The sequence below is a fragment of the Protomyctophum parallelum genome (assembly GCF_964188405.1).
Source record: "Protomyctophum parallelum genome assembly, chromosome: 16".
Classification (NCBI taxonomy): Eukaryota; Metazoa; Chordata; class Actinopteri; order Myctophiformes; family Myctophidae; genus Protomyctophum; species Protomyctophum parallelum.
The window spans coordinates 5,083,083-5,095,812 of record NC_139711.1 but is presented as its reverse complement, the minus strand read 5'-3'; the positions used below and the strand labels follow the sequence as shown (position 1 = coordinate 5,095,812).

Genomic DNA, 12,730 nt, shown 5'->3' with positions numbered 1-12,730 from the left:
CTATTGGGCCACGGACCCCCATCTCAAACTATGTAGTTCCAGGGACCCCCACAGAAGCAAATATTTTAGTTAAAAATGTGCGCTCTGAAATATATATTCAATGATTTGCGCCACATTTTAACGATTTTTCTAAAATAGCAGACCTATACAAGCTCGTAGCTTGTAGATCTGCTATTTTTCAATAGCTAAATCATAACATAATGTTTAAAACACCAAAAGGGGTTACCGCCCAAAATGGGTTATTAATGTGGTTAACCCATTTTGGGGCGGGAACCCCTTTTGGTGTTAGCATTACGTTATGCTTTAGCTATTGAAAAATCAAAGAGCGACTGACATAGAAGACATTTTTAGAATCTGATCTCAGGTCAGAATGAAAACTGTCAGGATGTAGAAGACATTTTTAGAATCTGATCTGACATGAAATGAAGTACTTAGCGTAAATGGCATAACTTCTCAACACCAATGGTAATCACCGCATACAGAACAGGACACAGCTATGTTGAATGGCTATTTCTACGGAGAAGTATCAATTTATGTCATTTCGCTTTTTTGGGAGGAACATTTTAAGGATTATATCACGTTAAAGTGCACAGGCTGTGCGAACTACAGGCTCGTCTTTAACCCCTTTTGGTGTTATGCTATGCTTTAGCTATTGAAAAATAACAGATCTACAAGCTCATAGCGCGCCACTCGGTGGCGCTACGAGCTTGTAGGTCTGCTATTTTTTTTTAATCGACCGACATAGAAACATAGCTTTTTCAGAAAACTGTCAGGATTTCGAAGACATTTTTAGAATCTGATCTCAGGTCAGAATAATACATGAGCTCCCCTGGAAATATGATTTGTGAAATTTGGAGGCGGTGGGCTCTGTACAATAGTGAACGCTATTTTCTGCCAAGCCTTTCTATTCTTCTGTATCTTCATTATCATGGATCACACGTAAAATTAGGCGATTAATGATGCATGATTCATACATACATTCATCACTGATTCACTTTAATAAAGACATGAATGCTATTCTTGTCATTGTCATGGCAGCGCGATATCATAGACCTCACCGGCTTGATCTCCGTGCTCATGCATGTGTGCGTTGTTGATACAGTACGTGATGCATTTGATGTCTTAATTGTACCATGAAGAAACCATCGCCGTCGGCAGGAAACCTTGTATCTCCATATAGTTCAACTTTGAAAGATCTTTGTTTTGTTTTGTTCTTTGTGGAAAAATTAAGAACGCCACAAGAATGTGTTCTTAGTTGTTTTTTTCGTAAATTTTGTCACACAAAAGCATCAAAAATAGCAGATCTACAAGATTGAAACAGACATAATGAGATTTCCACCCAACAGAGATAATTTGTTCTGCCTGGTTAAATAAAGCTTCAATTAAAAATAATTACATGCAGTAAAAGTACGACAGTGTAGCGCCAAATTAACGAACATTCCGCCTCGTGACACGCTCCATATATGGTCGTCTCCATATACAACACTGACCTCATCAAACCCTGGATAGCCATACATGGAGAAGACTGGATATTCTGCATACAGAGCCGGCCAGCAACTCAAACCTCAAACCTCAAAACCCTTAGATCTTCATATATGGAGCTGACCTGTTCTGACATTCCATATGTTGATCCTGCCCCACCCGTCCTTCCTCTTTGATGTCTCCCTTTTGACTGATCCATTCAAACTCTAGACGGGCCCGCCCCAAAGTTATTAGTGCAGCTTGTAGATCGGCTATTTTCAACATAACACTCTTGCACGGCATTAGCATACAAAAAACCGGCCTGGGCCGTGGCTGAGCGGTCCAGGCACCTAGGCCGGTCGCGGGTTCAAGTCCCGAGCCGGACGACCTTTGCTGCGTGTCTTCCCCCCCGTTTCTCTCTCCCCCTTTCCTGTCAAGCTATACTGTAACCAAAAAACAAAAGTGCTAACAGAAGGAAGTAGGCCGCCTACATGCTGGGACTGGGAGGCATACTTTAATCCGACAGAGCATTAGTTCGGCATGCGTCCGCATCTCGGACTAGCGCCTGCTCCCGTGCTTGCGGTTATGGTTAGGTATAGGGTTTGAGGTGGGTTGTCGTTTTTCGGACCAATGACTAGTCTAACTAAAGTGCTGCACCCCTACATGCTTGCAGCTATGTGCTTCTTTGCAAAAAAAAGAGTAAAAAAGAGCCTCTACTTGAGGCACCACCCCATAAAGCCATGGTATAGTTCACACAATGAAAACGCATGTGTCTGCAGTGCACATGAATTCAACCTAGGACAATAATTCCATTTGTCTTCATTATTTAAGTGAACAATTCCTGACATCACCTCCACAGTTTTGACCTTGAAATGTCTCCTTGGACAAGAAGAATAACTATATACAGTGTGACACTGTGTGCACCGTCTGCGTCACCAAATCACACTTCACCACTCTCTCATCCTCTCTCTGTATATGCCCTGTGTGCCTGAGCTATTGATTCAGTGTGTGTGTGTGTGTGTGTGTGTGTGTGTGTGTGTGTGTGTGTGTGTGTGTGTGTGTGTGTGTGTGTGTGTGTGTGTGTGTGTGTGTGTGTGTGCGTGCGCGTGCGTGCGTGCGTGCGTTGTGTTGTGTTGTTTATGCACTGGTTTAAAAAAAGATTTATACTGTTAGGCTTACAATTAGGATACTGATTGCCAATCAGTATCCTAATTGTAAGCCTCACGGTATAAACAAATAACACGGTAACAGTAAAACACAGTATAAACACTAACCCCAATCAGTGAGCTCTGGCTCATGGACTAAGAACCAAAAAGAACTGAACCGGTTCCCATGAGAAAGGGGAAAAGGGGCCTGATTGGGGTTAGTGTTAGGATTAGAGGTTATATTTAGCGGTGTGTGTGTGTGTGTGTGTGTGTGTGTGTGTGTGTGTGCGTGTGTGTGTGTGCGTGCGTGCGCCTCACCAGTGCGCTGAGGCGGCCGCGTGCGTTCACGGCGTGCCTCAGGGCCAGCCGGACCAGCAGGTGCAGCCGCAGCACCACGGCCTCCATGTCCCGCTCCTCCCTCATGGCGCCGCTCAGCCTGGCCAGGCCGTCCACGTAGCTCCGCCAGTGGGGCTGCACCTCCGCCAACGAGCCCCCCAGGCAGCCGTGCATGGCCGCCGCGCAGAGGCCCCCGCAGGCCGCCGGGGGCCCCAGCAGGCCGTGGCAGTGCGGGCAGTACCACAGCCGCAGCAGCGCGCGGCCGCAGTCGCGCGCCGGCGGCCGCAGGTGGTCCGTGGTGTTCACCACCTCGATGCCCAGGTTCAGCGCCTGCAGGAAGACGCGCGTGGCGAGCAGCGAGCGCGACAAGCGGGTCATCATGAGCTTGGGGTACTGCCCGAAGGCGCCCGAGTCCCTCCACGCCCCCCTCAGGCACTCCTCGGAGGCGGAGGAGGCGGCGCCGCCGCCCAGCAGCCGGCGGTAGGCCAGGGGGAAGAGGCGGGCGTAGAAGGCCGCCACCATGTGGTCCACGGAGGAGTCCGAGCCCAGGATGTAGAAGGAGACGTCCTGGAAGAGCTGCCCCACCGAGCCCTGGGCCCCGCCGCCCAGCCCCGCGAACTCCGACCTCAGCATGGACAGCGTGGAGTTGCGGCCGTGGCGGAGGACCAGGTCAAAGGCCTCTGAGAGACACACAGAGAGAGAGAGAGAGAGAGAGAGAGAGAGGGAGAGGGAGAGGGAGAGGGGGAGGGAGGGAGAAAGAGAAACAGAGAGAAATAAATAATAGTAGAAAGACGGACAGAAAGAGGGAAAAGAAAGAGGAAAAATGAGAGACGGAAACAGAAGGAGAGAGAGAGGGACATCGTTAGACTTGCTGTTTGAAGGTTGTTCAATTCAGCGTTTGAAGACTCGTCTCCACAATCTGAACAAAAAATGCTGTCAACAGCAGCACGGCACTTCAAATAAAAATAAAGACAGTAAAGCCTCGACTGCCACACGGGGAGCAGAGATCCAAGGCTTCGTGAGGGTTCGACAAAACCCTGAGAAACCTGGCCATGTGCTGGAAAACGAATCATTGGCCTTTCAAGTAGGGAAAGGGAGGTCTTATCAACAATGTGCCAAAGAAGCCAGAGCTCTGCCCCATCGACCAGGAGGCCTAAAGAGAGCGAGGAACAGACAATGGAGGGGATTTAAAGCTCCATTAGTGACCGTAAGCAGGGGAGCCGAGAGACAGAGTAGGCCGGTCTGTCGGGGAGACGGGACGGGTCCATGACATCACTTCATCTCTTGCTCTCGCTGATTCAGGGGGACGCTTGTGATGTCACTTGTTATCGATTTACAACAGCTGTTCATTTCAAGGCAACGACCTTCTTCACTTCCTCTTTCTTGGGTGGCTTTTTTTTTTAAACCTATTACTTTGAGAGCTTTGTCCCTCCCCCCACCCCCCCACACCCTGGGCTGGGTCCTCTCTATTCCCCTGTACAGACTCAACTGCGTAGCCATGCACAGCTCCAACATCATCATGACATATGCTGATGACTTGAAAATGATTGTCGATGACGACGACACTGCCAACAGGTAAGGAACGAGGTCAGGTTATTGACTCTATGGGGTCAGGAGAACAGCCTCACTCTCAAAGTCAACAAGACCGCACCTTAAGACATTCTGGGCTGTATTTTGCGTGTCTTAAGTACCATGTCTCTTATTCCCTAACTTGAGTAAACTAAAGACCTGGCCACTCAGAATAGCCAAATGGCATTGATCACGCCTCCAGGTCTTTAGTTTACTCAAGTTAGGGAATAAGGGCCCAGGCGGTGGCGTAACCGTCTGGGCACCCGAGTGGTAATCCAGTCGCAGTGTGCCGCGGGCCCGACACGGCCTTTACTGCATGTCTTCCCCCATCTCTCTCCCATTTCCTGTCAGCCTACTGTCTGTCCCTTCAAAAAACCAATAAAAGGCGTGAGCCGCGAAAAAATATCGTAAAAAAAAAAATTCATACGAGGTTTCCACTGGACACACACTGGTCTGATTGACCCATTCTGACCTGAGATCGGATTCTAGAAATGTCAGTCGCTCTTCGATTTTTCAAAAATAGCAGATCTACAAGCTCATATCGCGCCACCGAGTGGCGCGATACGAGCTTGTAGATCTGCTATTTTTCAATAGCTAAAGCATAAGATTGATGCTGACACCAAAATGGGTGCCTGTTCAGAATGGGTTAAGACACGCAAAATACAGCCCTCTGTGTGATTCCGCACATCTTGAGGTTTTTCTATACAACAGCACCAACGAGATCCTCCTGATGAGCTGCAGCGTCATGCACTACAATACTACATGGTGTGGAAACTGCAAATGTGACAATAAAGTGGAGTGGAGAGGAGTTGTGCATGTACAGTATACGGCAGCCCAGCAAGGAGAGAACTGCATGAGGATGCATGTGGATAATAACCCATTTTGGTGTCAGCATCATGTCGTGCTTTAGTTATTTAAAAATAGCAGATCTACAAGCTCATATCGCGCCACCGAGTGGCGCGATACGAGCTTGTAGGTCTGCTATTTTTGAAAAATCGAAGAGCGACTGACATTTCTAGAATCTGATCTCAGGTCAGAATGGGTTAATCAGACCAGTGTGTGTCCGGCGGGAACCTCGTATGAATCTGATCTCAGGTCAGAATGGGATAAAGGATGTTTGGGCTGGTGTTGTTTGTTTATGTCCCGGAGCAGCTGTGGGGTTTGTGGGAGTGATTTAGCACCGCTGTCCCATCCCCGAACAATCACACACAAGGTGTCCTTCAGTCCTTCACAGCAAGCTACTGGTGGAGTGAAGGTCAATGAAGGTTGATGATGGACCACAGTAGAAGAAGACCATGGCCCTCATTTATCAATGAGGGCCCAACCAGCCCGACCACCACACACCAGTTTACTCATATAATAATCAGTCACTACCATAAACGTTCATATAATTGACAGACACCTTACTCTGGCTATCTATCTGCCATAATAAACGTGGTGTCACAGACAGCAGGATACAGTGACAGAGGAGGAGATGCACTCCTTTTTATTATTATTTTTTCCCAAAACAGCAGCGTGTGTGCGTGTGTGTGCGTGTGCGTGTGCGTGTGTGTGTGTGTGTGTGTGTGTGTGTGTGTGTGTGTGTGTGTGTGTGTGTGGCTCTGCCAGGGCCTGTGCGCGTCCAAACTTATTCAACAACGTAGGTAGAAGGGAAACAGACAACTCGTAGGCCTATATAATATCTATTTATTATTTAAATCATGGTTCAGGTGTACGTTCACTAATATATCTTTATTTATTTAATATACAACACAGAGTTGGGCTTGCAAGTTGGATGTGTGTGTGTGTGTGTGTGTGTGTGTGTGTGTGTGTGTGTGTGTGTGTGTGTGTGTGTGTGTGTGTGTGTGTGTGTGTGTGTGTGTGTGTGGGACAACAACATGACAGGCAGCAAGGTCAGGAGTTATTTGGAAACTCTTTTCTTATTAGCTTTCCATATCTTGTTTGGTTGTATTCCAGTTATTCAAGTCGTAAGGTCGGGGCGTTATATAATATTTAAGGTTACAAAGTTACAAGTAAAGAGTAGGACAAATAAAAAGTACAGTTGTGTAGAGCAAAACAACATATGTATACACTACTGTATGATCAAACAGCAGTGTGATGCTGCCTGCACACAATACTTACAGTAAATAAAATAAAATAATTACTCCTTATCGTGGCATGCAGAATGGTCCATTTCACATATCAGTGGATTGTAAATACAATTACTATTAGTAATACATTCACAATGCAGCTGGTTAAGGTGGGGCTGATTTGAATTACTTTATGTGCTGCTGTGCAGCTTAACGATAACATTTGATCATAATTAATCAATTAATGTATGTTTTGTCATTATAATCGAACGTAAGTAAGTAACCTACTAAATCTGACAAATAATTGTAGTCAAAAGTACAATATTTGCCTATAAGATACTATAAGGTAAGGTAAAACCTTACAAATAACCTCAAACTGTAGGAAGCTGTACCCCAGCAAGCCTATTCTGGGGGAAACATTAATAAAAATCACACCCGTGTGAACTGAGTGGTGCAACTCCCCCCCCCCCCCCCCCCCCCCCCTCTCTCTCTCTCTCTCTCTCTCTCTCTCATTAGCAGGCAACAGTGCAGCACTCTCTCTCTCTCTCTGTTTCTGGCACAACAGCGCCCCTACTGGTACTAGTCATACTCGTACTCATTAATGTCACACGGACACATAGGTGAACAACACATAGGCGGGGACAGACATTGCTGTTCCTTGGAGTGGTCACACCACTCAAAAAAAGCATTTTTTTGGGGTGAAGAGATTTGCTGTAGACTGAAAAAAAATGGCGGTCCGTTTTACTAAGAATAGAGAGTTTAAGTGGTTAAGTCCAGTACTAAATGCGAGGAGGATGCAAGGACGCTCCGTCCAGACATCTGTCTAGATTTTCAGGGCAGAACCGTCCTGCTGTGCCTGAGAATCCCTTCCCTCTGCGATCAATGAGCAGACAGATGCAGACACACACACACACACACCAACAGAAATAGCGCTGCACAGACACAGTAAATTGAAGTGCATTAGGATTTGTTGCGTTTAAATTGCACCCAATCCTGAGGGGGTGGGGGCTATTACTGAGAACTAAGTGAACGCGAGCCCCTCCCTCTCCCCCCGTGGTCTCTATGACGACCTCTTAAATCACACACCGTGTAATGTAAGATAGTATCTCTGAGTATCACTTGCACCGCAGCTGAAGGGCAACTTTATAATGGTTAAAAGGAGAGACTATACAAGGCTCTTAGTTGACGAGTGCAATACAATGGCTCTAAGTAGCCGGAGGGGTCACAGAGCCGCCTGTTAAGAAGCACTGAGGGCCCGTTTCCTGGGTGCGTTGGCTCTGCGAGATCAGGTGTCCTTTAATGGAAGGGAGAGAGAGAGAGAGTGAGAGAGAGAGAGAGAGAGAGAGAGAGAGAGGCCTGTGACATCCTGCGTCTGGCTCACAGTGCCGACGATGAGGAACGAGCATTAACAGATGCGGGGACACACGCATTAACATATTGGGTCACACAGAAAAATTAGCAGTAGCATTTGTATCGCCGGGAGCATCACGAGTGCAGCTCGTATATAGAAGGAGGTAATTGCTGGCTATCGGGGAAAAAATCGTTTTCCTTTGAGACCGGAGCCATTCCCGGGGCAGAAACGCCGATACAATGCAGAGGGGAAAATAACTCTGCCTATGGCATCTCTCTCTCTCTTTCTCTTCTCTCTCTCTCTCTCTTCTCTCTCGCCTCTCTCAGCCCTCCTTCTTTCAGCAGCCAAGGAATGTTTACTCGATGGATTTTGGCTCCCCTCAACTTAGCCTTGGAATTAAAATATGTTTAAGCGAGTTGCTGAACAGCGTCCAATACTCAAGTTCTCTATCAAGCTGTCATTGAGAATCGTGTAAGTCAGCAAAGTGTTGCGCTGCCACGGGATGCTTTATCATCACGGGGTGCATATATATATATATACGCTTTCCGCTCTATCAGGCCATTCATCAAAGATGTCAATTAAAGTATAATCAAATGCTGGATCAGCTCTGGCCTCCATATTAATATGCCGGGAACTGACTTTTAACTATTGCCTCTCCCCCACAAGGGTACAAACACTTCTATCTGAAGCTTCTCACAGATGTAAAACAAAACGCACGCGCACACACACACACACACACACACACACACACACACACACACACACACACACACACACACACACACACACACACACACACACACACACACACACGGTGACCGACAAATGTCTGGACTTGATCTCCACAAGGATGCCACTCTGGCTGTTAAATAAGTCAACTCTAAAGTCCTCTGTCTGCACACAAAGCAGTTAGGAGGCCAAGGGTATTTAGCAATTACAAATCATGTTTTATACTTGTAACTTGTAACCATTATGTTGTATTTGTGCAGATGTACCATATATTTTCTATTAAAGCTGTTGTATGTGATATTATTTTTAAGCTAAAATGTTATTGTTATAGAGTGAGGGCTACTGTACATCTTGCGCTACCCCTTATCCCTTATCCCTAAACTAATTAGCCATATTTTACTATAAAAAAAAACCTTTTAAAATAGTTCAAATAGCCGATCTACAAGCTCACAATGTCTCGATGTAGATCGGCTATAGTTGAACTATTTTAAAATGTTTTTTTTAAAATAGGGATAAGGGATAAGGGTGGCATTAGTCACCACCCATCGTTAGAGCCAATCAGTTGTACCCCTTCCTGTATAAAGGTGCACACCCATTCCCTGTCACACTATTCCTGAAGAAGATCCTAAAGGGAGTCAAATAAACCAGTGGAGCTGAGTTTTCATACCAGTGTTGCGGACTCCATTTTTTCCTCTGGCGCAAGATGGAGCCCTGAGTGTTTATTTATTTAGGCTGGAACCCAGGCTAGCCAATTTTGTCCAATCGGGAGAACTGAACAAAAGTTTACTAAAGTGCTGGAAAGACAGAGATACTGTAGATCGATATCACTCACAGCACAACGTTTGTGTACAGAAATATTATGAACGCAAACCACCGTCTCGATGACCTTGGCTGGCCTCCTCTCATTCTGTTGAGGAGAACATCAACAGATGGATAGCTTTACCATCGTCTCTACAGTACAGAGTAGAGCAGAGATATTGAAAACGAATGCTTTACCAAAGGCTTACTTATATCGTCGCGTCTATTTATCTTACATTTCCTCAAAACGGGTTCAGAGAGATCAATTCAATTTTTTATCCGATTCCCTTGGAATAACATAAAGCCTAGAATAGCTTACAAGAAATTAATTATACCCAGATATAGTGGGGGGTATATAGAGTCCCAGATGGATTCCAGTATTATCTTTCATATAATGCAAAGTATCCATTGACTTGGTTCCTTTAAACCCGACTCTCTCCGCCGAATGGTTGGAGAAGACCATCAGACGTAGAAATAAGAACATGTCCTTGACATAAATGTGGTATTGTCCAAAACCATAACCTGTATATCCGATAACACAGTTACTGGGTTTTCGTGCTGTATTTGTGAAGCAGCTACACAGGAAGATTCAGCATTGAGGGGGTTTCTCTTCCCATCCTGTCCCATTTCGTGTAACCCCATCCCCTCTGTTGGAGGATGCACTTAAGGTAATAAAACTTAGCAGAGTTATGCCATTACACAGGGGGGGACATCTATAGCGAGTATTAGTGACAAACCTTGCCATTTAATAAACTCTTCCTTTAAACTATAAAGAGGGAGTTTTGCTGGACATAATGCTCAGAGTGGGATCAGCTTTGTATGTTGTGCATTATAGGCAAAAATGTGCAATGATTATCTTTCAGAAATACTTTAAAAAACAATGACAGAGTACAAGACACAGTAAGACTTATGTGGTTTGGCTTGTAAGGCTACAGTACATTTGCTTCTCACCAGTTTAATATTTGGGGACTTAGGCGCATGACCAATATCTATAAACACTTCTCAGTGGAATAGAATAAGAGGTCAGCTTTGAGCTAAAACATGTGTTAGATTTGTCATTATAAATATGATGAATAGAGCTCATATTACACCTGTTAGATCTTCCAATGTGGACGACAAAAAACCATGCTCTACATACGGTATGCTGGCAGTGGCACAGGTGTGGCAATGGAGATTCACTTCTTCATGTGCTTTGGGATCAAGCGGCAAGTAATCTGCACTGGATTTTAAGCCCCCTTCCCGAATCTCTTAAGGGTGCAGTTCCCATTAACACATTTTGGGCGGGAACCCCTCTTCGTTTTTGAGTGGTGCAACCACTCCTACAACCAGCAATGTCCGTGCGTATCTATGTATACGCGTATCTATGTATCAGTGGTTATGAGCACGAGTATGTGACTTATTAGTACCAGTAGGGGGCGCCAGAAACAGAGAGAGGCATAGTGCTGTGCCTGCTGCCTGCTAATGAGAGAGAGAGAGAGAGAGAGAGAGAGGGGTGGGGGGGGGGGGGAATTGCACCACTCAGTTCACACGGGTGTGATTTTTAAACATTATGTTATAATTTAGCTATTGAAAAATAGCAGCTCTACAAGCTCATAGCGCGCTATGAGCTTGTAGATCGTGAAAATGTGACGCAAAATTGTAATATATATTTATTCAGAACGAACGTTTTGAAACTCAAATCTTTGTTTCTTGGGGGGGGGTACCTGAAACAACATATTTTCAGATGGGGGTCGGCGACCAAATAAATATAATGTTTGGGGTCCTTGACATGAAAAAGGTTGAGAACCACTGAGGGTTTTTCAGAAAACTGTCAGACATTTGTAGAATCGTTCCCAGGTCAAAATGGGTTTGGCCCTACAGATGTCACTATTTTACCTCCTACACTCCTACAGGCTCCAGAAGAATACTCTCAATAAAAGGTGATTATTGGTTCTACCAAGTGAAGATCCGCCACTGCAGGCATTAGCAGTCGTTCACGGTTTCTTTTCTTTTCGGGCTTCAAAACAGGTCTGTAGAAACCATATTTTCCATATTCTTTTCCATATTTTTTACAGTCCAGCTGGACGTTATATCCCTTATATCAGAGTTTTTGAGTGGTGCAACCACTCCAAGGAACAGAAATGTCCGTGTCCGTGTGTTGTTCACGCACCTATGTGACGTTAATGAGCACCAGTATATGACTGAGTACCAGTAGGGGCGCTGTTGTGCCCGAAACAGAGAGAGGGATAGTGCTGCACTGTTGCCTGCTAATGAGAGAGAGAGAGAGAGAGAGAGAGGTGGTGGTGGGGGGGGGGGGGGGTTGCACCACTCAGTTCACACGGGTGTGATTTTTATGTTAATCTCCCTGTCTGATGGGTCAAAAACCTGATAATAAATATTGTTGGAGTTACTGTTTTTGGACTGTTTTTGGACGAGACCCAAAAGAGAGATTAGACGTTAATGTATACAATTATTTTATTTTTTATTTAGTATTGTTTTTATTTAGAAAAAAAGTAATGTAGGAAAATAAATTTGTATTTTGACTAATACCGAGTTGTGACCCATAAAAATGAGCCTTCTTCGGGACCATTCCCGTGCACTCTGTTGGGGAGCAATTCCAACATGGTGGCATCAAAAGAGTTAATAGCAAATACAACAAATTTCTGAAAAAAGTCACTCAATAACATCCAAGACCATTAAGCTGGTTGACGCAAATGGACACTATTTTGGACCCATGTTTACACCATCAAAGGGGGATTTTACTGTCGACATGCAGGAAATGTGCTGCACGTGAACTAGCGCAGTGCATCATGTACACCAGGTCGGGGCAGAACACTCATTATCCCCAGGAGGGGGGAACGAACCATCAATAAATTAGCCGGACAACGAGACTAATCCATTTGGCTTGATGAAGTGTCACCTGTAGACGGATGGGAGCCACCTGGTCCTGCGTGGTGGTGACAGGCAAAACCTGTCCAGGACCCAGACAGAGAGACGGAGGGAACTGTCGCTGTTCAGACACCAGCTAGGAGGACTAGACTTACAATGCAATGCATGATAAACACTCACGCATGCACACAGGCACGCTCATGCATGCACACACACATGCGCGCACACGCACACACACACACACACACACACACACACACACACACACACACACACACACACACACACACACACACACACACACACACACACACACACACACACACACACACACACCGTAACAGAGAGAGAGAGAGCCGTGAAATTCACACACAGGCACAAGGGCACACTGTTGAGTGCGGATA

The 12,730-nt window shown here is 45.5% G+C and overlaps 1 protein-coding gene across 1 annotated transcript in view; it reads right to left on the bottom strand.

Annotated features, from left to right (window-relative positions):
• Positions 1 to 12,730, bottom strand: part of gpc3 (glypican 3) — a gene marked incomplete at its 5' end in the record, with an annotated part of 172,599 nt that overhangs the window by 92,977 nt on the left and 66,892 nt on the right. The window contains one exon of the mRNA XM_083785742.1: positions 2,925 to 3,622. Within this exon, the coding sequence (XP_083641868.1) occupies positions 2,925 to 3,622 (698 nt within the window). The remainder of the gene's footprint in view (positions 1 to 2,924; positions 3,623 to 12,730) is intronic.